This window comes from Orycteropus afer, unplaced genomic scaffold (assembly GCF_000298275.1).
Source record: "Orycteropus afer afer isolate SDZICR_OR568_19922 unplaced genomic scaffold, OryAfe1.0 scaffold00525, whole genome shotgun sequence".
Lineage (NCBI taxonomy): Eukaryota > Metazoa > Chordata > Mammalia > Tubulidentata > Orycteropodidae > Orycteropus > Orycteropus afer.
In genome coordinates, this window is record NW_006922112.1 from 606,659 (window position 1) to 627,417 (window position 20,759).

At 39.0% G+C, this 20,759-nt stretch overlaps 1 protein-coding gene across 1 annotated transcript in view; it reads left to right on the forward strand.

The window, feature by feature from the left end:
• Nucleotides 1-20,759, forward strand: part of STIM2 (stromal interaction molecule 2) — a 300,518-nt gene that overhangs the window by 135,379 nt on the left and 144,380 nt on the right. The window contains exon 2 of the mRNA XM_007955656.2: nucleotides 9,410-9,540. Within this exon, the coding sequence (XP_007953847.1) occupies nucleotides 9,410-9,540 (131 nt within the window). The remainder of the gene's footprint in view (nucleotides 1-9,409; nucleotides 9,541-20,759) is intronic.

Genomic DNA, 20,759 nt, shown 5'->3' on the forward strand with positions numbered 1-20,759 from the left:
ACTTCCGTAGTGATACTGCCTCGGAAACCCAAGGAGGGGTCGCTATGAGTCAGGGCTGACTCGACAGCACATAACAACAACAACAACAACAGAGCTTGTGAATGTGGGCCTACAGCATGAATGCACTTCTCTTATAACCAGTTTCTGTGATATTTCTTCTTCTTCTGTGCCATACAGGTTAACATACATTCTTCATGCCATGTTTGTTGTTCATAGGTACTGTGGAGTCAGTTCTGACTCATAGTGACCCTGTGTACAGCAGAATAAAATGCTACCTGGTCCTGCACCATCTTCACAACCATTACTGTGTTTGAGCTCATTCATTTTTCCAGCCCCTGTGGCAGTCCATCTTATTGAGGGTCTTCCTCTTTTCGCTGACCCTCCACTTTGGCAGGCATAATGTCCTTCTCCAGGGATTGTTGGTCCTTCTTGATAACATGTCCAAAACACATGAGCTGATGTCTTGCCATCCTCACTTCTAAGGGGGATTCTGGCTGTGCTTGTTCCAGAATAGATTTGTTTGTTCTTCTGATTGTCCATGGTGTATATTCAGCATTCTTCTCTAATACCATAATTCAAAGGCATCAATTCTTTTTCAGTCTTCATTATTCGTTGTCCAGCTTTCAGATGTGTAAGCTTACTAACCCACTACTATCAAGTCGATTCTAACTCATAGTGACCCTGTAGAATAGAGTAGAACTGCCCAATAAGGTTTCCAAGGCTGTAAATCTTTATAGAAGCAGGTTATCACATCTTCCTTCCACAGAGCAAGTGGTAGCTTCAAACGGGTGACCTTTTGGTTAGCAGCCAAATGCTTTAACAAGTACACCACTAGAGCTGCAACATTTAGGAAGTGATTGAAAATACCATACCTTGGGCCATGCTCACTTTGGTCCTCAAAGTGACATCTTTGCTTTTTTTTAAAAAAAACACTTTAAAGAGGTCTTTCACAGCAGATTTGCCCAGTGCAGTTGGTCATTTGATTTCTTGACTGCTGGTTCCATGGGTGTTGATTGTGGATCCAAGTAAAATGAAATCTTGGACAGCTTCAGTATTTTCTTCATTTATTGTGATGTTGCTTATTGATCTAGTTATGAGGATTTTTGTTTTCTGTATGTTGAGGTGTAATCCATGTTGAAGTCTGAAGTCTCTGATCTTCATCAGTAAGTACTTCAAGTTCTTTTCATTTCCAGCAGTTCGGTTGTGCGATCTGCATATCGCAGGTTGTTAGTTGTCTTCTAATCCTTATGCCTTACTCTTCTTCATACACTCCAGTTAGACTATACTTAAAAAAACAAAAGTCATTGCCATTGAGTGGATTCCAACTTATAGTAACCATATAGAACAGAGTAGAAATACCCCTTAGCATTTCCAAGGCTGTGCATTTTTATGAGACTGCCTCATCTTTCTTCTGTAGAGTGGCTGGTGGGTTTGAACCATCAACATTTGGGTTAGCAACTGAATGCCTTAACCACTGTGCCACTAGAACTCCCCTCAAAAGACTAACAGAAGATAGTATTTAGCATGTCTTAATAATCTGTTTCCCGTTAAAGACTGGCTAGGATTTCTTGGTTGTAGAGGCGGATAAGCACACAAATTATACTACCTTGCCTTTAAGTTATTTATTCAACAGAGTGTTTTTGTCCTTATTGTGTGTCAGGTGCTATTCTAAGTGCTATAAATTTATTTTTCTCACATAACTATCGGAATAGTTTTGTGAGGAGGGTACTATCATTACCCTGCTTTATAAATTAAGACAACAAAGCCAGAGTGGTTAAATACCTTGTCTCTAGATCACACACTTGAGAAGTAGTAGATTTGTGAATCAGACCCAGGCAGTCTGGCTGAAGCTTGTGTGCTCCCAACCTCTGGGCTTCATGCTGCCTATTTTAACTACTTCATCCCCTACAACCAGTCCTCTTTTACTCTCCTGTTACATGTTACAGGTGGAGGAGACAAATTAAGAACACTATTTAAATGGACCAACAGTTCCAAAGTGTATATGTGTTATTATGGCATAGCAGTACATCTGAATAGTCTTGGAGAGGTCTGATTTGGGCAAGCATTCCATCCTGGAACACTAAGAAGTGGTTGTGGATGTATTTTTGAGATGTCTTAATAAGTGTTGACCAAGCAGCTTATAGTACACTTCTGAGTTCCCCAGTTTGCATTCTTACTCTGTCCTTGTTCTCACATTAAATATGGAAGCTGTGGTAATGTAGTGCCTACGGCACTTGACTGCTAACCAGAAGGCTGGCGGTTCAAACCCACCAGCCACTCTGCGAAAGGAAGGTTGGGCAATCTGCTTCCGTAGTGATACCGCTTTGGAAACTCAAGGAGGGGTTGCTATGAGTCAGGTCTGATGGGATGGCACGTAACAACAACAACAGGGGAAGGAGGGTATCAAGAAAAGAAAACTGTCTTCCTCCCACCAGACAATACCACCTTTTAAAATACATTAAAAATAATTTTATACCAAATCAAATTATAAACGTATAAATTAATAAAATGTATTTTGATTTCTAACAGCTGTTCACAAAAGAAATATAATACTCTGTAAGTTTTTTTTAAACAAATATTCTTCATTTCAGTAACTTTATTGTTACTATTTTGAGATACATCAATATCAAAAGTAAAGTATTGTAGGAAGTATAAGTATGCATTCTAGATTGTGTATTTCATTTCTGAAATGCCAGTGATCCCCTTCCATGGGACACATTCATACTTCTTAGTGCTCTCGGGTCACTAGGGAATGTTTCACCCGGGTATAGAGCTAGAGAAGTCTTCTCAGCCAGGTCCTGGCAATATCTAAGATATCGAGATGTTAGTTGCCACTGAGTTGGTTCCAATTCATAATGACTCTATGTACAATAGAACAAAACACCACCTAGTCCTCTGCCCTCCTCGCAATCATTGCCATGTTTGTGCCTGTTGTTGCAGCCACTGTGTCAGTCCATCTCATTGAGGTTTTTCCCCTTCTTTGCTGAGTCTCTGTTTTACCAAGTCCCTCCTCAGGGACTAGTCCCTCCTGATAACATGTCCAAAGTATGTGAGATGAAGCTTTGCCGTCTTTGCTTCTAAGTAGTATTGTGACTGTATTTCTTCCAAGACAAATTTGTTCATTCTTCTGGCAGTCCATTAAAAAAAACCCCAAAAAAACCACACAAAAACCCAAACCAAATTCACTGCCATCACATAGTATATTTGCAATTCTTCGCTGCCATCATAATTCAAAGGCATCAATTCTTTTTTGGTCTTCTTTGTTCATTGTCCAGCTTTTGCATCTGTATGAGGCAATTGAAAATGTCATGGCTTGAATAAGGAGCATCTTAGCCCTCAAGGTGACATCTTTGATTTTTAACACTTGAAAGAGGTCTTTTGTAGCAGATTTGTGCAGTGCAATATGTCATTTGATTTCTTGAGTGCTGCTTCCATGGGCATTGTTTATGGGTCCAAGTAAAATGAAATTCTTGACAACTTCAGTCTTCCTTTATCATGCTGTTGCTTATTGGTTTATTCTTCACGGACACTGGTGTTTCTGACCCATTTATGTTCATTATGTTGACAGAATCAGGGATTTGGAGTCTGGAAGACTTGGTTTGAATCCCAGCTCTGTCCCTTACTAGAGGTGTGATCTTAAGTTTATTAATGAGACTCATTTCCTAATCTGAAACCCACATAGAGCCATAGGTATTAAATTACGTATATAAAATAGATTAATTTCTAGAGTATAGTGGATGTTTTTTATTAGGGAAGTAATTTTAATTCATTTAACTTTGTGCAGGATCAGACTGGGTATTTGTCTAGCTTTGAGTACAGAAAAGTAAGGTGAATCTTAATAATGGTGTGATTGCTGGCTTTGGCTAAGCCTCATTCTGTTTCTGCTGATTCCTTTATCTTCAGTGGAAAGTGCTGCTCTTGCTACAGAGAGAAGAAAGGAATGCTCAATGTACATTGCTAAAACACCATGTTTAATTTAATGCAAAGTGAGGACAACAACTAGAGGAAATGTGTTTTTGTTGTTGTCAATGTATACCCAGCACCAAGTATTGGACCTGGCATATTATAGATTCTCCATATCATGTTTAAATGAATGAGTGAATTCTGTTTAGATGAGAAATATGTTCTGCCAGTGGAGTGCATGATTGCACTGGTGAATTTTGGGTAAGCTTAGCTAGTTGTCTGTGCCTTTGAAACTGTCAATACCTGATTCATTATAGACATAGATCTTTTCTAACAAGTTGTTATGTGCCGTTGAGTCAGAGCTGACTCATGGCGACCCCACCATGGGTTTCCAAGTGGGGGTGGTATCACTATGGAAGTAGATTGCCCAACTTGCCTTCCAAGGAGTGGCTGGTGGGTTTGAACTGCCAGCCTTCTTGTTAGCAGTCAAATGCTTTAGGGACTGTGCTACCAGAGCTCCCTTCTAACAAGTAGTATATCTTAAAAGAAATTTAGACCAGCTAATTTGAGCTGAAATGATCACTTGTACTCTTGTTAACCTAGAAGGGAAACAACTGAGAAAGAAATGAAATGATATTAAGACAGATAATAGAGGTAAGAATTCATAGCTATCCTAAGTTAGATTTCTAGGCTTTATGTCATTGTAACAAAAGGAAATAAAATTTAACGTGGAGAGGTGGACCACTCTTGCCATATCTTGACCTCCTGAATTTCCCTTTCTTTTTGCTCCTTCATCCTGGCAAAACACCACATGCTACAGCGGTGTTTACCATGGGCTTTCTCCATTGCTGGAACCTGGACTGCTGAGTGCTGCCAGGATTGCTGCGCAACTTCCTGATAGCCGTGCCTCTCTCAGTCTCACCTGCCTCCATGTCGTCTCTCTTCCTCTGTCACCGGAATGAAATCTCTTAATGGTATCTGGTAGTTTTCAAGACAGAAATCCAAGTGCCTTCTTAGGGAAAACCGAGTTTTTAGGTATCTGACCCCTTCTTACCAGTCTCTTGCCAGATCTCTTATTTCTTTACCGTATGTTCTCTGAACTCTGTTGTTGTTATGTGCCATCGAGTTGGCCCTGACTCATAGTGACCCCTCCTTGGGTTGCCGAGGCAGTATCACTATGGAGGTAGATTGCCCAACCTTCCTTCCGAGGAGTGGCTGGTGGGTTTCAACCACCAGCCTTCTGGTTAGCAGTCAAGTGCCTTAGGCATATGCCACCAGAGCTCCTCTCTGAACTCTAAGACCTGTTAAAACATTGACATTTCTCTCTGACTGTTCCTTTTCATGCCTCTGAACAAGATGTTTCTTCTTCCAGACATGCTTTTCTCTCCTTTCCAAGGTCATCAACTACAGGTCATTAAAAACTCCCCAGAGGTACCTCTAGAAAGGTATTGCTTCTTTTTCTTAGTCTGGATTGTGTGCCCTTCTCCATGCTCCCGTAATACACTACAACTAATGTTCTCAGTGGTGCTAACACAGTATATTGCAGGAGTCAACATGCCTTCTTCCTCACTAGCCTGAATTTTTTTGGATTCAGGGATACAGTTTTATGACTTTACTACCTAATGCCCAGAAGTTTGTGACTTAATTAACGTAAGAAGTACTAGAATTTATCAGAGGCCTAGAATATGCCCAGCTAAGTCCTGGGTATTATGAAGATCTGGCAAATGTAACAACTGGGCCCCTATTTGCTCTTAAGTTTAGTTGTATGAACAAAGTGACATATAAAGTGATTAGTTTAATATAGCATTAAGGAAGGATCTAGTCAGAATGATCACAGAATAAAATATTAAAAATTACAAATCCCTTGGCATTTTATATCTGGCCTTTTCTGTTTGTTTCTCTCCTTAATACTTACACATTTAACATGCTCTATATTTTACTCATTTATCTTGTGTCCATCTCCTCCACTGGAATATAAGCCTTCTGAAGAATTTTTGTCTCTTTTGTTAGGGTATTTCCAGGGCCTCATTTATGTAGATGCTCGGTAGATGTTTGTTGAATGGAGAGATTGTAGTTTGAAGAAAGAAGTGATCATTGAAGTGATCATTGGGAGATGGTATTTATTAAAGGCTTCATGGAGAAATTCCATCTTGTAAAAGTTCCTTGAAATAGAGTCTTTTATTAAATAAGTTAATAAATATTTATTAAATAAGTTAATTTAAGTAAGAAATGACCAATTTTACTTTTTGTGTTGCTCCTAATTTTCTCTTACTTGATAAGGTTTGCACTGCCCTTCCTGTTGACTCTTGAGAGTTTAACAACAAAGCCTATTTAAATCAGAGTGAGTGATGCTGGCCCTTTCCTTCTATGGCAGTTGCAGTGAACCTTTTCATTTTAAAATATGTTTAGAAACATACATTTGTTGGACGTAATTATAGATCGTATACAGATCTTCCTTATACCATATGTTGTGTGGTACCTGAGAGCTTATCTTTTGTTCTGCATCCATTCAGAATACCTACAAATAAATATGAACTCCTGAGCATGTAAGTGTTCTGGTTCTTTTGTGATTAGGGGTATAATTGACCGCTATAAGTTTTAGATTTTAGCAGATTTTAATCAGCATTCTAAAAGTTTCTATATGTACATGTTGTTGTTGTTGTTGTGTGCCGTCGAGTCAGCCCTGACTCATAGCGACCCCTCCTTGGGTTTCCGAGGCAGTATCACTCCGGAAGTAGGATTGCCCAACCTTCCTTCCGAGGAGTGGCTGATATATACACATAACTTAAAATTGCGTTTTCCACTTTCATTAGTTTCTTTCTCCCTTCTGTTTTCTTCAAGAGTAAAGAAATCAAAATTAGATTTTGAACTAAAACTATTAAAAATATTAAATTACCAAAATATATTTTTGGCTATATCTGGAACATAAGAAATAAGCAGTGGTTTGGAATGTTTTTTAGAAAATAAGTTATTAATGAGTCTCAATTACTTTATTTGCAAATTTTCTTTTTTCCCCCTCTAAGCACAGAATTAGATATTCTTAGGCTTTTATAGCTGCAGTGCACCTTAATAAGCATCTGGTTTACTCGCTTTATTTTAGAGATGTGTTAGTAATCTAGGAGCTCTGGTGGTGCAATAGCCAAGGCATTGGACTACTAACCAAAAGTTTGGTGGTTCAAACCCACCAGACACTCCATGGGAGAAAGATGAGGCAATCTGCTTCCATGAAGCTTTACAGCCTTAGAAGCCCTATGGGGCAGTTCTGCTTTGACCTGTGCAGTTGTTATGGGTCAGAATCAATTCGATGGCAGTGGGTTTTTGTTTTGTTTTGTTTTGTTTGGTCTTAGCGCTGCTATCACAGAAATACCTCAGCCGGGGATGTCTTTAAAAAACAGCAATTGTCTCAGAGTTTAAGGGGCTAGAAGTCCAAGTTCAGGGTACCAGTTCTAGGGGAACGCTTCTCTGCTGGCTCTAGGGGAAGATCCTTGCCTCCTTTCAACATCTGTGGGCCAGATGTTCCTTAGAGATCACCATGTGCCTTGGCATTAGTCTTCTCCTGGGTCTAGGAGGTTCTCAGCACAGGGGCCTTGAGTCCCAAGTGTGTGCTTTGCTCCTAGTTCTTCTTTCTTGCTGCTACTGAGGTCCCTCCTCTTCTTTCTTTATGGTCGCTTCTCTTTCCTTCTGTCTCTTGTAAGATAAAAAGTGATGCAGGCCATCCCCCTGGAAACTCCTTTTAGATCATTGCTTTGACCTGAGTAAGGGTATTTCATCCCACCCTAGTCTTGCCTCATTAACAAAACAAATATGACCTCATCCTCCCTCATTAACCCATAAGCCAAACGACTTAACCCACTGCCATCCAGTCAGTTCTGACTCCTCGGGACACTGTAGGCAGAGTAGAACTGCCCTGTAGTGTTACTGAGACTGTAAATCTTTACAGAAGCAGATTGCCTCATCTTTCTTCTTTGGAGTGGCTGGTGGGTTCTAACTGCCAGCCTTTGGGTTGTCAGCCAGATGTGTTGATAACTGCTCCGCCAGAATGCCTTAATAACACACATAGGTCAGGATTTAAAACTCATCACAAATGGAAGATAATTACATATGATCGTGTCATGGGGATGATTACATCATTATATAATTGTCAAATTACATCACCACAAAGCTGCCAAACCACAGAGATCATGGCCTAGCCAAATTGACGCATATTTTGGGAGGAAAAAATTGAATCCGTAACAGATGATGTAACTAAGACACAGGACAAATGATTTATCCACAGTCAGACAGTTAATTCATAACAGGCCCAGAGTGATATAATAGATTTTTAACTGTTGTTGAAGAGATAATCAAATTGTGATTAAATCCTCTATTATACTAACCACAATACACTTCTGTAGAAATATATATCTCTTGATGGCATTTTAAAAGAGTATTAAATTAGGGACTTAGTAAAAGTAAGGTCCTGGAATTTGTTGGTCTTCCAGTTAGCCAGATGATAGGTGTAAGTAAAGCTTTGGCAGTACTTTCCATTTGGTGTATAGGCTCTTTATTAGTTGAGTCAACAAGAGGTAATTTTCATCAGTTTGATTGAGCCATGAAAAACTCACATTCTTACTAAATTGTTAGTTTTTGACAACTGAGAAGGATTCATACTTCCCTTTAGAACTTTCTCCATTAGAAAAGATTTAACAAATATATTAAGGAAAACGTGGGGAACTAGATTACAAAAAATTAAGTTTTTTTCTTTTCCTTTGCTGAACCTAAGAGATTATGTATATATAGAAAAGTCAAAAGGATGTACTTTTAGATTCTCTTCAATAGAAAAATGAAAAAAAAAATTTTTAAGGGTCATGCGAATATCCTGCATTTCCTTTTCTTGTATTCTTTGTGGCATTTTCCTAGAATTTACATTTTAATTCAGTTGGATTATTCAAAAATAGAATCTTGTAGTCTGTGATTTTTATACCACCCCTCCCCCTTCTTCTCTACCCCCTGAGGGGGGGGGTCAGGATCATTTGTTTTTTTAAGGAAGAATATTTAGTAAATATAATGGGTTAAGTAAGGAGAAGATGGGTAAAGATGTGGAAGAATGTGGATAACTTGAATTGTTAGTACTGGTGTAATTCCTCAGTTAGATTGGATTATTTACTTTTCATCAATTGTGTTCATACATTTTACTCTTGATGTGAAGAATACTCTGCTAGACATTTTAAAGCCTCTTTGTTGTTGTTGTTATGTGCCGTCAAGTCGGAGCCGACCCATATTGACCCCTCCTTGGGTTTCCGAGGCAGTATCACTATGGAAATAGATTGTCCCATCTTCCTTCCGAGGAGTGGCTGGTGAGTTTGAACCGCTGGCCTTCTGCTTAGCAGTCAAGTGCCTTAGCCACTATGCTACCAGAGCTTAGTTTGATTTAATCCGAAGTTTGATTTTGTTTTCCTTTAAATTCTCTAATTATAGCCTGTGTTTCGGTGTGGCAAGTTAGTAATTACCCTTTGTTCTATTTCAGATCCCTGCATGTCACTGAGTCCACCATGCTTTACAGAAGAAGATAGATTTAGTCTGGAAGCTCTTCAAACAATACATAAACAAATGGATGATGACAAAGATGGTGGAATTGAAGTTGATGAAAGTGATGAAGTAGGTGGAAGATCTTTTCCCCTAATAGTTTAAGATTCTTAGCATGACTAAGTTTTAGTTGTAACATTTTCCATTATCTCTGATATGACTCAACTCCTTCATCTTCCGCATCTTTAGTTTTTCTTATTATATGTTAATTGTACCCTCTCTATTTGCGTGTTTTTTTTTTTTTTGTCATAGGCATATAAGTCTTCTAAATTTTATAAGAATCCTTAGTCTCATGTTCTTGAATTTCTTCAAACACATGTCTTTTTCTGACTGTGTATTGGTTATATACTACTGCTTTATAAACCAAACCAAACCAAACTCACTGCCTTCGAGTTGATTCTGACTCATAGTGACCCCCATTGGGTTTCTAAGCCTGAAAATCTTTACGGAAGCAGATTGCCTCATCTTTCTTCCGCAAAGCAACTGGTAGGTTTGAACCACTGACCTTTTGGTTAGCAATCAAATGCCTTAACCACTACACCACCACAGTTCCTTCCTGTTTTATAAACCACTTCAAATTTAATGGCTTAAAATGGTGACAGTTTATTATTTCTCCTGTTCTTTGGTCAACTGGATTAAGCTGGGCAGTTTTTCTGTTCTCCTTGGTATGGGACTACATTTATTTGAGAGCTCTTCTCGTACTAGATTTAAGATGGTTTCTTATCTGTGAAGGTCTCTCTCTACACTTCCTCCCATCATTCAGGAGTCTATCTCAAGCTTCGTTACAGCATGATGACTATCTTCTAAGTGGTAGTATTCCAAGAAGACAAGTTTCCATGTGCAAGTGCTTATCAAGCCTCTGCTTGCCAGTGCTTGCTAACAACAAATTGGCCAAAGCAAATCACTTTGCTAAGCTCAGAGCCTAAGTGGGAAAGAATTATACAAGGGCATAATATTGATGCAAGAACAACTAGGTTCTTACCACCTGCTGCAAGTAGGGCCAAATGCCACAATAGGTTGTAGTGGAAAAGGAAAAGATTTAAGGAGTATTGATTCCCAGGGAGACTGAGAGAGTCATTACTCTAAAAAGTCTATCTCGCTGAGCAAAGGGAAAGGCATGATTATGTAGGGAGATGGGAAGCGGGTTCAAGATCTCTTGGGCTGCCAGGAATGTCTTTGTTCTTCTTTTCCATGGTTTCTCTGGACTTGGTGTTCCTCTTCTCAGGGTTATCTTGCTTTGTAGACTACGGTCCTCCGTTGAAACTAGACCTGGAAGAGAGTTATGCTTAGAAAAATGTATAATTGAAAGTAATAAACCTAAAGAACTCAGTAAGCAGTTACTGATGAAGATTAAAGACTACAGTCTGCAGTATGGATTAACTTCAACATAAAGAAAATGAAAATCTTCACAACTGGACCAGTAAACAGCTTCACAGTAAACAGAGAAAAGATTGTAGTTGTCAGAGATTTCATATTACTTGGTTCTACAGTCAGCACCAATGAAAGCAGCAGTTAAGAAATCAGATGACGTATTGCAGTGGGCAGATCTGCTTTAAAAGACCTCTTTAAGATGTCGAAGAGCAAATATGTCTCTTTGAAGACTAAGGTGCACTTAACCTTGGCCATGGTATTTTCAGTCGCCTCATATGCATGTGAAAGGTGGACAGTGAATAAGGAAGACAGAAGAAGAGCTGATGCTTTTGAGTTGTAGTTTTGGCGAAGGATACTGAAAGTACTGTGGACTACCAGAAGAACTAACAAATCTATCTTGGAAGTACAGCAGGAATGTTCCTTGGAAGCAAGAATGGCCAGACTTTGTCTCACTAACGTTGGTCATGTTGTCAGAAGGGACCATTCCCCAGAGAAGGATATCATGTTGGTAAAGTGGAGGGTCAACGAAAGAGGGGAAAGCCCTCAATGAGATGGACTGACACAGTGGCTACAACGATGGGCTTAGGTATAGCAGGGATTGTGAGGATGGCACGTGACTGGGGAGTGTTTCATTCTGTTGTACATAGAGTCTCTGTGAGTCGGAGATGACTCGATGGCACCCAACAACAACAAAGAACTCAGTGTTCATAAGAAGATTGGCTATTCTGTTTACTTAAAAGAAAGCAAAAGCAGGGGGCAGAGGGGCCTCTAGCACGTTAGTCATTACGATTAATGTGCACTTTAATCATGCCTACTAGTTTGTTAAAGTTCTGCAGTTTTCAGCAGGGGTCCCTTTGGCCTTCTCTTTCAGCGGTCCACAATAGCAGCAGCTGTGGTTCATTGGAGTCCACTAATGTAATGACCCACTGTACCTACTGCCTTTATTTCTTAAGCACTGCCATCTTTCCCTTAGTCTGGTTTCCCACTTATTTTCTGCATTGAATTTATTTTATTATTTTGTTTTTTCTTGGCAGTGTTCTCATTTTAACCAAATCCTTGGGTTATTTTTCAGGCCTCTTCAGCCTCTTTGTTGTATTTATCACTGTTGAAATGCTTTTTGTTAAATTTATGATACTACTTTATGTTAATTTCTACCTTAATAACTAATGGTATCTCACAGTGACATTCTGTATCAGATATTTATCCAATTACATTGTTAGTGTAACAATGACATTCTCTTAAGATCAGTTTTTGAGTTGCTATATGATAAACTAGGGAGCTCTGGTAGCATAATGGCTAAAGCACTTGACTGCTAATCAGAAGGCTGGCGGTTCAAACCCACCAGCCACTCCTCGGAAGGAAGGTTGGGCAATCCTACTTCCGTAGTGATACTGCCTCAGAAACCCAAGGAGGGGTCGCTATGAGTCGGGGGGCCGACTCGACGGCACATAACAACAACAACATATGATAAACTTACCTTGAAAATGCTAAACCATTTTCAATTTATTTATAATTCCTTCATCTCCAAGCCACAAGTTCACATTCCAGACTCCATGCATTGCTTTCTACCTGACATCTTTAGTCTTACTTTTCCTTTGAATTTAGTACATCAAAAACCAAATTCCTTCTCTCCTATTTGTCAGTTGGCATTTCTGGCACTACTTTGGATTAATTTTTGTTCTTCTAAATCTGGTTTGGTAGATTTTCTGAAAAGGGCTGTATAGTAAATCTTTTAATAAAACTATTTGCAGAAGTAAAGAGAGGGCCAGATTTGGCCTACAGGCTAGTTTGCTGTCCCCTATAAATTCCTTATTTCTTCCTTCCTCACTGTGTCTTCTGCTTACGTTATTTACTTGCTCTGTTTTAGGTATTTATTACTATACACCTAGATTACTGCCTCTTAAGGTTTCCATCTAGTCCCTTATGAACATCACTTTGAAAATCTTTCCTCTAGCTAAGAAACTTAAAGTGATACTGAATTGCTTATTAGATCAGATACTAATTCTTCAGTCTTAATTTCATGGCTCTGCGTTAATTGAGTTCTGTTCACTGAGATAATCTCTTCTCATTGTGTTGTTGTTGTTATGTGCCCTCGAGTCAGCCCTGACTCATAGCGACCCCTCCTTGGGTTTCCAAGGCAGTATCACTATGGACGTAGGATTGCCCGACCTTCCTTCTTCTCATTGTAGATAAATCATTTTGGTTTGAGTTTAGTGACAGTGATACCAGAATCATGGCTTTTAGTTGTAAATAAACCTATTTATTTCATTCATTCCTAGAACCACACCCTGTGCTATAGTCTTATCTTTCATTTAAAAAAAAATGAAGTACATAAGTATATTCTGTTGATCATCAGGAATAGTGAATGAAATAAAATAAGTCAATTGTCAAGACTTTTATTACTACTGGAAACCAGTATAAACAAGTTGTTATTTGTTGAGGACAATTTTATTATATTGACTACTTGAATGCTAACTAGAAGGCTGGTGGTTCAAACCCACCAGCCACTCCTTGGAAGGAAGGTTGGACAACCTACTTCCGTAGTGATACTGCCTTGGAAACCCAAGGAGGAGTCGCTATGAGTCGGGATCGACTCAATGGCACATAAGAACAACAACAGATAATTCATTCTATAAACATCACTGTCATCGTTCTTTGCATCTTTTTCTCTTCATACACACACACACACAAATCAAGCTGAAAGATTACTTTTTAGTGAAAATAATCTAGATTATTAGAGATGAGTTGTTCTTCCTATTCCTCTCCCAAATTTTTAAGTAGTTTATTTTGGTTGTCAATAGAGATATTTAAGGATTTGAATATTAAATTATGGCAAAAATAGAACTTGTTAGCATATTTGAACTCTCTGTAGATGTAAATTATTCTCTAGCCTAAAGACATTTTCTAAAATTAGTGTTGTGCATTTTCTTAGTCATTTGCAGTGTGATAGTATTAGCTCTTTTAAAGCAATTTCCATATCAGCTCTGAAGGTGTATAGTATTTAGCAGATGAATGTCCTGTGTAGTTTTCTAATTGTTTCCAAGCAATGAAGTTGGAGACAGCTTTTAACATTAAACTTTGTGGTAGTGTTTGTTGTTAGGTGCCATTGGTTCTGAGTCATAGCCACCCTGTGTAAAGCAGAATAAAACGCTGCCCAGTCCTGCACCATCCCCACAATCATTGCTGTTTTGAGCCCATTGTTGCAGCCACTGTGTCAGTCCATCTGCTTCAGGATTTTCCCCTTTTTTGCTGATGCTCCGCTTCACCAAGCTTGATACCTTTCTCTAGGGACTGGTTCCTCCTGATAACATAGTCATGATAGCATGATCAAAGTACGAGAGACGAAGTCTTACCATCCTCACTTGTGAGAGCATTCTGGCTGTACTTCTTCTAAGACAGATTAGTTTGTTCTTCCAGCAGTCTGTGGTGTATTCTGTATTCTTTGACAACATCGTAATACATGTGCATCAACTCTTCCTTGGTCTTATTAATTGTCCCTGGAGAAGGGCATCATATTTGGTAAAGTTCAGTATCAGCAAAAAAGGGGGAAGACCTTCAAGGGGATGGATTGACACAGTGGCTGCAAAAAATGAGTTCAAAATACCACGGCTTGTGTTCTGGTTACATAGTGCCGCTCTGACAAGAATATACCACGAATGGGATGGCTTAAACAAACGGAAGTTTATTCTCTTACAGTTCGGGAGGCTAGAAATCTGAGTTCAAAGTACCAGATTCTAGGGGCTAGATGAAAGACCCTCGACCTTAGGCTGCAGTTCTGCCTCTTGCTCCTGGCCCACTGAAGTTAGAGGCATCTCTTCACTCAGGCAGCTCCTGGCTGCTGAGGCTAACAAGCCCAAGGTTGACAAATAAAATGACACAGTCCTGATATTACCAAACCACATGGCAGGCCATTAATTCAAGTCTATTGTAAGTTCCATGGTCAATAGAGCATGGTAGGCTGCTGTAAAAATTTATAAATCATAAATTTAACACGGCTACATGCAGGGTTCAAGGTGCCATAAGCTAGAGACTATCCCCAAGGCTTCTCCTTTTATATGGGAAGCAGACCACATCCCAAAGGCAGCTATTCAGCTGCTTGTGGCAGATCCCACCATGGAGTTGATTGCCAGTCTCATCATGGGGAGTAACTACCACCAGCTGCCCAGCCACTCAAGCAGGCCCAACCAATTTGATATACAAACTGAACTACCACATCTTGGGTGAGGCAAACCTTAGTCCTCAAAGTAATATCTTTGCTTTTTTAATATTCTAAAAGAAGTCTTTTGCAGTAGATTTGCCCAATGCAATACATGGCTTGATTGCTTTCATTGTGTGTATTTTCATTGAATGTTTACAGAGCAAATCAGTTTCTCATTCAACAATTTATACACATTTTGTGTCATTAGTTGCAACCCCCTCAATGTAATAGCACTCTTCCTACTTCCTTCTGTTAATTTCTGCTCATCTTTCCTGCCTGTTCCTGGCTTCTTAACCTTTGATTTTGGGCAAATGCTGACCTTTGGTCTTACTTGGTTGATTGTTCAGAGGGGCATGTTTCTCGAGGGTGTTATTGTTCACCCTGTAGGCCTGTCTGTTGTTTGACTGAAAGGTGGTCTCTGAGAATGGGTTCATTTCCACGTTTGAAGGGTGTCTAAGGGCCATACTCTCAGGATTCCAACAGTCTTTTGTTTTCTGGACTACTGCTTCAATGGGTGTTGTAGTAGATCCAACTCAAATGAAATCCTTGACAACTTCAGTGTTTTCTGCATTTATCATGATGTTGCTTGTTGATCCCATTGTGAGTATTTTTGTTTTTTTTATGTTGATGTGTAATCCATACTGAAGGCTGTACTCTTTGATCTTCATCAGTAAATGTTTCAAGTACTGTGCTGAAAGGAGTAACATTAAAGTTCATTGTTAGTTATAAGTTGATGGTGCTCTTTTTCTTTGGTTTTGATACTAGTTACTAGGACCTAATCATTGTCTCAAATTATTTTATGTTAAGAGACATAATTTATTTTTGGTGGATATAGAGGTAAAGTTGAAGGAACATATGATTGATTTTGAGAGTTTCAGTATTTTAAAGGAAGGAGCTCTTGTGGTGTAGTGCTTAAGGCATTTGACTGCTAACCAGAAGGCTGGCGATTCAAACCCACCAGCCACTCCACGGAAGGAAGACTGGATAATCTACTTCCATAAAGATTTACCACCTCAGAAACTGAAAGGGGGTCGCTATGAGTCGGAATGAACTTGATGGCAGTGAGTTTTTTTTTTTCCTCTCAAGTTTTATTGTGATTTGGGTGAAAGTTTACCTAGCAAATTCATCTTCCATACAGCATTTCACATACACTGTGTCTCATGACATTGACTACAATTTACCACAGTGTTGTAGCTCTCCTCCCATTTCCTCCCCATAGCCACCTCTTCCCTGTGTTCTTCCCTCCCATGCACTCCTGCCCCCCCACCCGACCTGTCTCCCTGTGCATACACAGCCCTTGTATCCTCCCATGATTGATCTCGCCAAGGAGTGTATCTACCTAAAGTAAATGTTCAGTTCATGTGCCTGTCTTTTTTTCTGGCTGAAAGCCACAAGAGTGAGTTCAATTCCAGACCCGAAGGACAGCTAGGGGTGATAGTCTCAGGAGTTCTGCTAGGTTTTCACAGGCCAGCAAACCTGGTCCCCCTTTTTTTTTTTTTTAAAAAAAGGTTTTTGAGTTTTGTTCCACATTGTTCTATTCTATCCAAGATCTCCTAAATAGATCCCCCTCTGAGTGGTTGACAGTGGTCCCAGGTACCATCTAGTTCTTCTGGTCTCATAGTCATATAAGCTGAGGATTGCATGGTGTATCATTCCCTTGGACTAATTGTTTCCATGTGTCTTTGGTTTTTTTCATTCTTCTTTGTTCTGAATGAGGAGAGACCCATTGTTGCATCTAGATGGCCTCTTGTAAGCTTTTAAGATCCTAGTCACTACTTGCCAAAGTAGGATGGGGAACAGTGTTTTTGTGTAGTATTGATGTCCTTTGTGACCATAGTTCTGAGCCCACGGATGCAACTACTCCCTCCCTCCAGGAAGCTGGCTGTGGCCAAGAAGTGACTGCAAACTTGTCCCTTGTCAGCTCTACTATATACCTAGAAATTCTCACACAACATACAAATACACTTGTAGAAACATTGTCTGCCAGCCCTGTACATGGTCTTGGGCACACTACTCCCTGCATAGACATACCTGATTGTTCAGCCTGTCCACCCATCTGTCCACCTCTAGATCAATGTTTGTTGATGGTAGTGAGTTTGTTTGTTTGTTTTTTTGTTTTTTAGTATTTTGATATGTTTGGGAAAATTAGGGTAGACTTTTACTTTTTAAAGCTGGAGTAGTTTTAGGCAGCCATGTTTCAGAAGTTAGAAATTAACTTACTGAGGTTGATTAATATTGTGCCTAAAATAAGGGCTAGATTCTTAGTTTAAAAAACGTATGATAAAAATTATTTTTGTTTTTAGTTGTAAATAGGTGTAATTACAAATTTGTATGAAGTTATAAATATTGCAAAAATATTTAAATCTGTAAAAGAACCCAGAAATTCACATTTTACTTAACAATTAAAGATACCTGCAGTGGAAAGAACAGTTAAAGTTGTTCATGTAATATATGGGACAGAACGGGTATTAAGTGAGCTTATGCAGGCAGATGTTTGACAGCATATTTGAATGTATTTGATTGCATAATAAGTGTTAGAGTTACAAGTTATTTTAATCTTTTTTACCTCATCATCAAATCGTAGATAGTAAATGATTACAAGAGTAAAGTGCTGTCATGATCATTGTACCAAATGAATCAAACATTCATAGCTTTGTAAATTACACTTCAGGAAGGCTTATTGAAAGTTTAAATTTCAGTGGAATTCTGAACATTTTGTAATAAAAGTTAGAACTAAAATATTATCTTTAAGAAGTAGAGCTTAGAAAGATACCAACAATTACTGAAATTTATCATTTAAAAACTGAAGACAGTATCTTTTTTTCTGTGTTCTCATATTAGTACTTAAAAGTAAATATAGCATGCTATTATGTTATTTAAAAATAATACTTTATTGTATTTTTGGTGAAAGTGTACACAGCAAACAAGTTCCCATTCAACAATTTCATGTTATTGTGTTATCTTAGTATCTAAAAGAATCTAGAGATCTGTTATCCAGTACAGTAACCCCCTAGCCACATTGGACTAGCCACAGGGGCTCTGCATGGTTTAAAATCAAGAAGGGAGTGCATCAGGATTGTATCCTTTCCCCATACTTATTCAATCTTATGCTGAATAAATAATTTGAGAAGCTGGACTATATGAAGAACAACATGGCATCAGGATAGGAGGAAGACTAATAACAACCTGTGATACACTGATGACACAACTTGGCTCACTGAAAGTGAGGATGACTTGAAGCACTTACTGATGAAGATTGAAGAATACAGTCTGCAGTATGGATTACATCTCAATATAAAGAAAACAAAAATCTTTACAACTGGACCAATAAGCAGCATCATGATAAATGGAGAAAAGATTGACATTGTCAAGGACTACATATTACTTAGTTCTGCAGTCAACACCAATGGAAGCAGGTGTCAGGAAATCAGATGACATATTGTTGTTCTTGTTGTTGTTATGTGCTGTCGAGTTGGACCCGACAGTCAACACCAATGGGAGCAGGTGTCAGGAAATCAGATGACATATTGTTGTTGTTGTTGTTATGTGCTGTCGAGTCGGACCCGACTCATAGCGACCCCGCCTTGGGTTTCCGAGGCAGTATCACTACGGAAGTAGATTGCCCCATCTTCCTTCCGAGGAGTGGCTGGTGGGTTTGATTGTAGCATTGGGGAAATCTGATACAAAAGACCTCTCTCAGGTACCGAAGAGCAAAGATAGCTTCTTGAGGACTGAGGTGCATCTGACACAAGCCATGGTATTTCCAGTCACTTCATATGTATGTGAGAGCTGAACAATGAATAAGGAAGACCGCAGAAGGGTCAATGCCTTTGAGTTATGGTGTTGGCGAAGAATGTTCAAGTACCATGGACTGCTAAAAGAACTAACACATCTGTCCTGGAATATAGAGCCTGAATATTCCTTGGAAGCGAGAATAGCCAGATTTCATCTCACCTACTTTGGTCATGTTGTCAGAAGGGACCATTCCCTGGAGAACGATATCTTGCTTGGTGAAGTCAAGGGTCAATGAAGAAGGGGAAGGCCCCCAATCAGATGGATTGGCACAGTGGGCTACAACGATGGGCTTAGGTATAGCAAGGATTGTGGGGCTGGCACAGGACCAGGCAGTGTTTTGTTCTGCTCTGCGTAGGGTTGCTGTGAGTCAGAGATGACAGCACCGAACAACAACAGTGACAACATTGAACCATTGAGCACTTGTAACAGAGGTATAGTGTAAGTGCATGTAATAATAGTAGTTGCTTCTGCTGTCTTGATCTTTTGTGCACATTTCTATGTCCTCCATTTCCCTGTTGTTAGCGTGCTGGTCACATATTTCTATTACATTGTCTTTTCCTTTACCCAAATGAATACATGACTCTCAACTAATCAGAAATTTTCTCTCCCCTTCCCTCCCATCCCTGGTAACCAACAAGGTAAATTTCTTTTCGTGCATAAACCCCCTATGACTTTATAATAATGGACTCTTACAATATTTATGCTCCTGGGGTTGACTTATTTCGTTTAGTATAATGTCCTTCAAGTTCATCCGTGTTATGAGGTGTTTCACAGATTCTTCATTATTCTTTAAATGTTGCATAGTATTCCATTGTGTGAATGTACATAGTTTGGTTATCCATTCTTCTGTAGATTGGCACTTAGGTTGTTTCCATCTCTTTGCTATAGTGAATAGTGCTGCGCTGAACATGAGCCGTCATATGTCTATTTGTGTCTTGGAACTCACCTCTTTAGGATATATTCCTAGTAGTGGAATTGTTGGATCAAATGCTATTTGTTTTCAGTTTTTTAAGGAAAAGCCATACTCTTTTCCACAGTGGGTGTTCCATTTTATAGTCCCACCAGTGGTATATGAGAGTTCCAGTATCTCCATACCCTGGCCAGCATTCATTATTTTCTGCTTTGTTGAACTTTGCTGTTATTGCTGGGATGAGTTGATATCTCATTGTTGTTTTGATTTGCATCTCCAGTTGCTAATGATAGTGAGTATTTCCTCATGTGTTTGTGGGGAGAACTGTATATCTTCTTTATTGAAGTGTGTATTGATGCCCTTTGCCCATTTTTGAATTGGATTGTCTATTTGATGTTGAGCTGTTGAAGTTTTCTATAAATTTTAGAGATAAGGCACTTGTTGGATATTTTGTAGCCAAATATTGTCTCCTAATTTGAAGGTTCTATTTTTACTCTTTTGGAGAAGTCTTTTAATGTATATAAGAATTTAATTCTTAAAAGGTCTCAGTCATCTAGTTTCTCTTCTGCTGTTTGTGCATTTTGGGTTAAAAAGCATTCACTTTTTAAAGAAGTAAATAATAATACTATTAGGGACCTCTGCCTGTGACAGAGCAGTTCTTCTCTGTCACATGAGTCTCTGTGAGTTCAAAATGACTTGATGCCAGTATCAATAACAGCAGCTGGCCATCGTTAGGAACTTTAGCAAGTTTAAAAGGAAATCTCAGCCAAAAATTTTAAAGTACTAATTTCTTGCTTTGATTTTGGGTTTCAATATTACCTTTTTTTAAAAAAACTTCAGAAATATACTTAACCTTTTAAACTGCTGGTTGAACACTATTTTTTTCTCCTTAGTACCTTCTATTTAAGGAGCTCTGGTAGTGTAGTGCCTAAGGCACTTGACTGCTAACTAGAAGGCTGGTGGTTCAAACCCACCAGCCACTCCTCGGAAGGAAGGTTGGGCAATTTACTTCTGTAG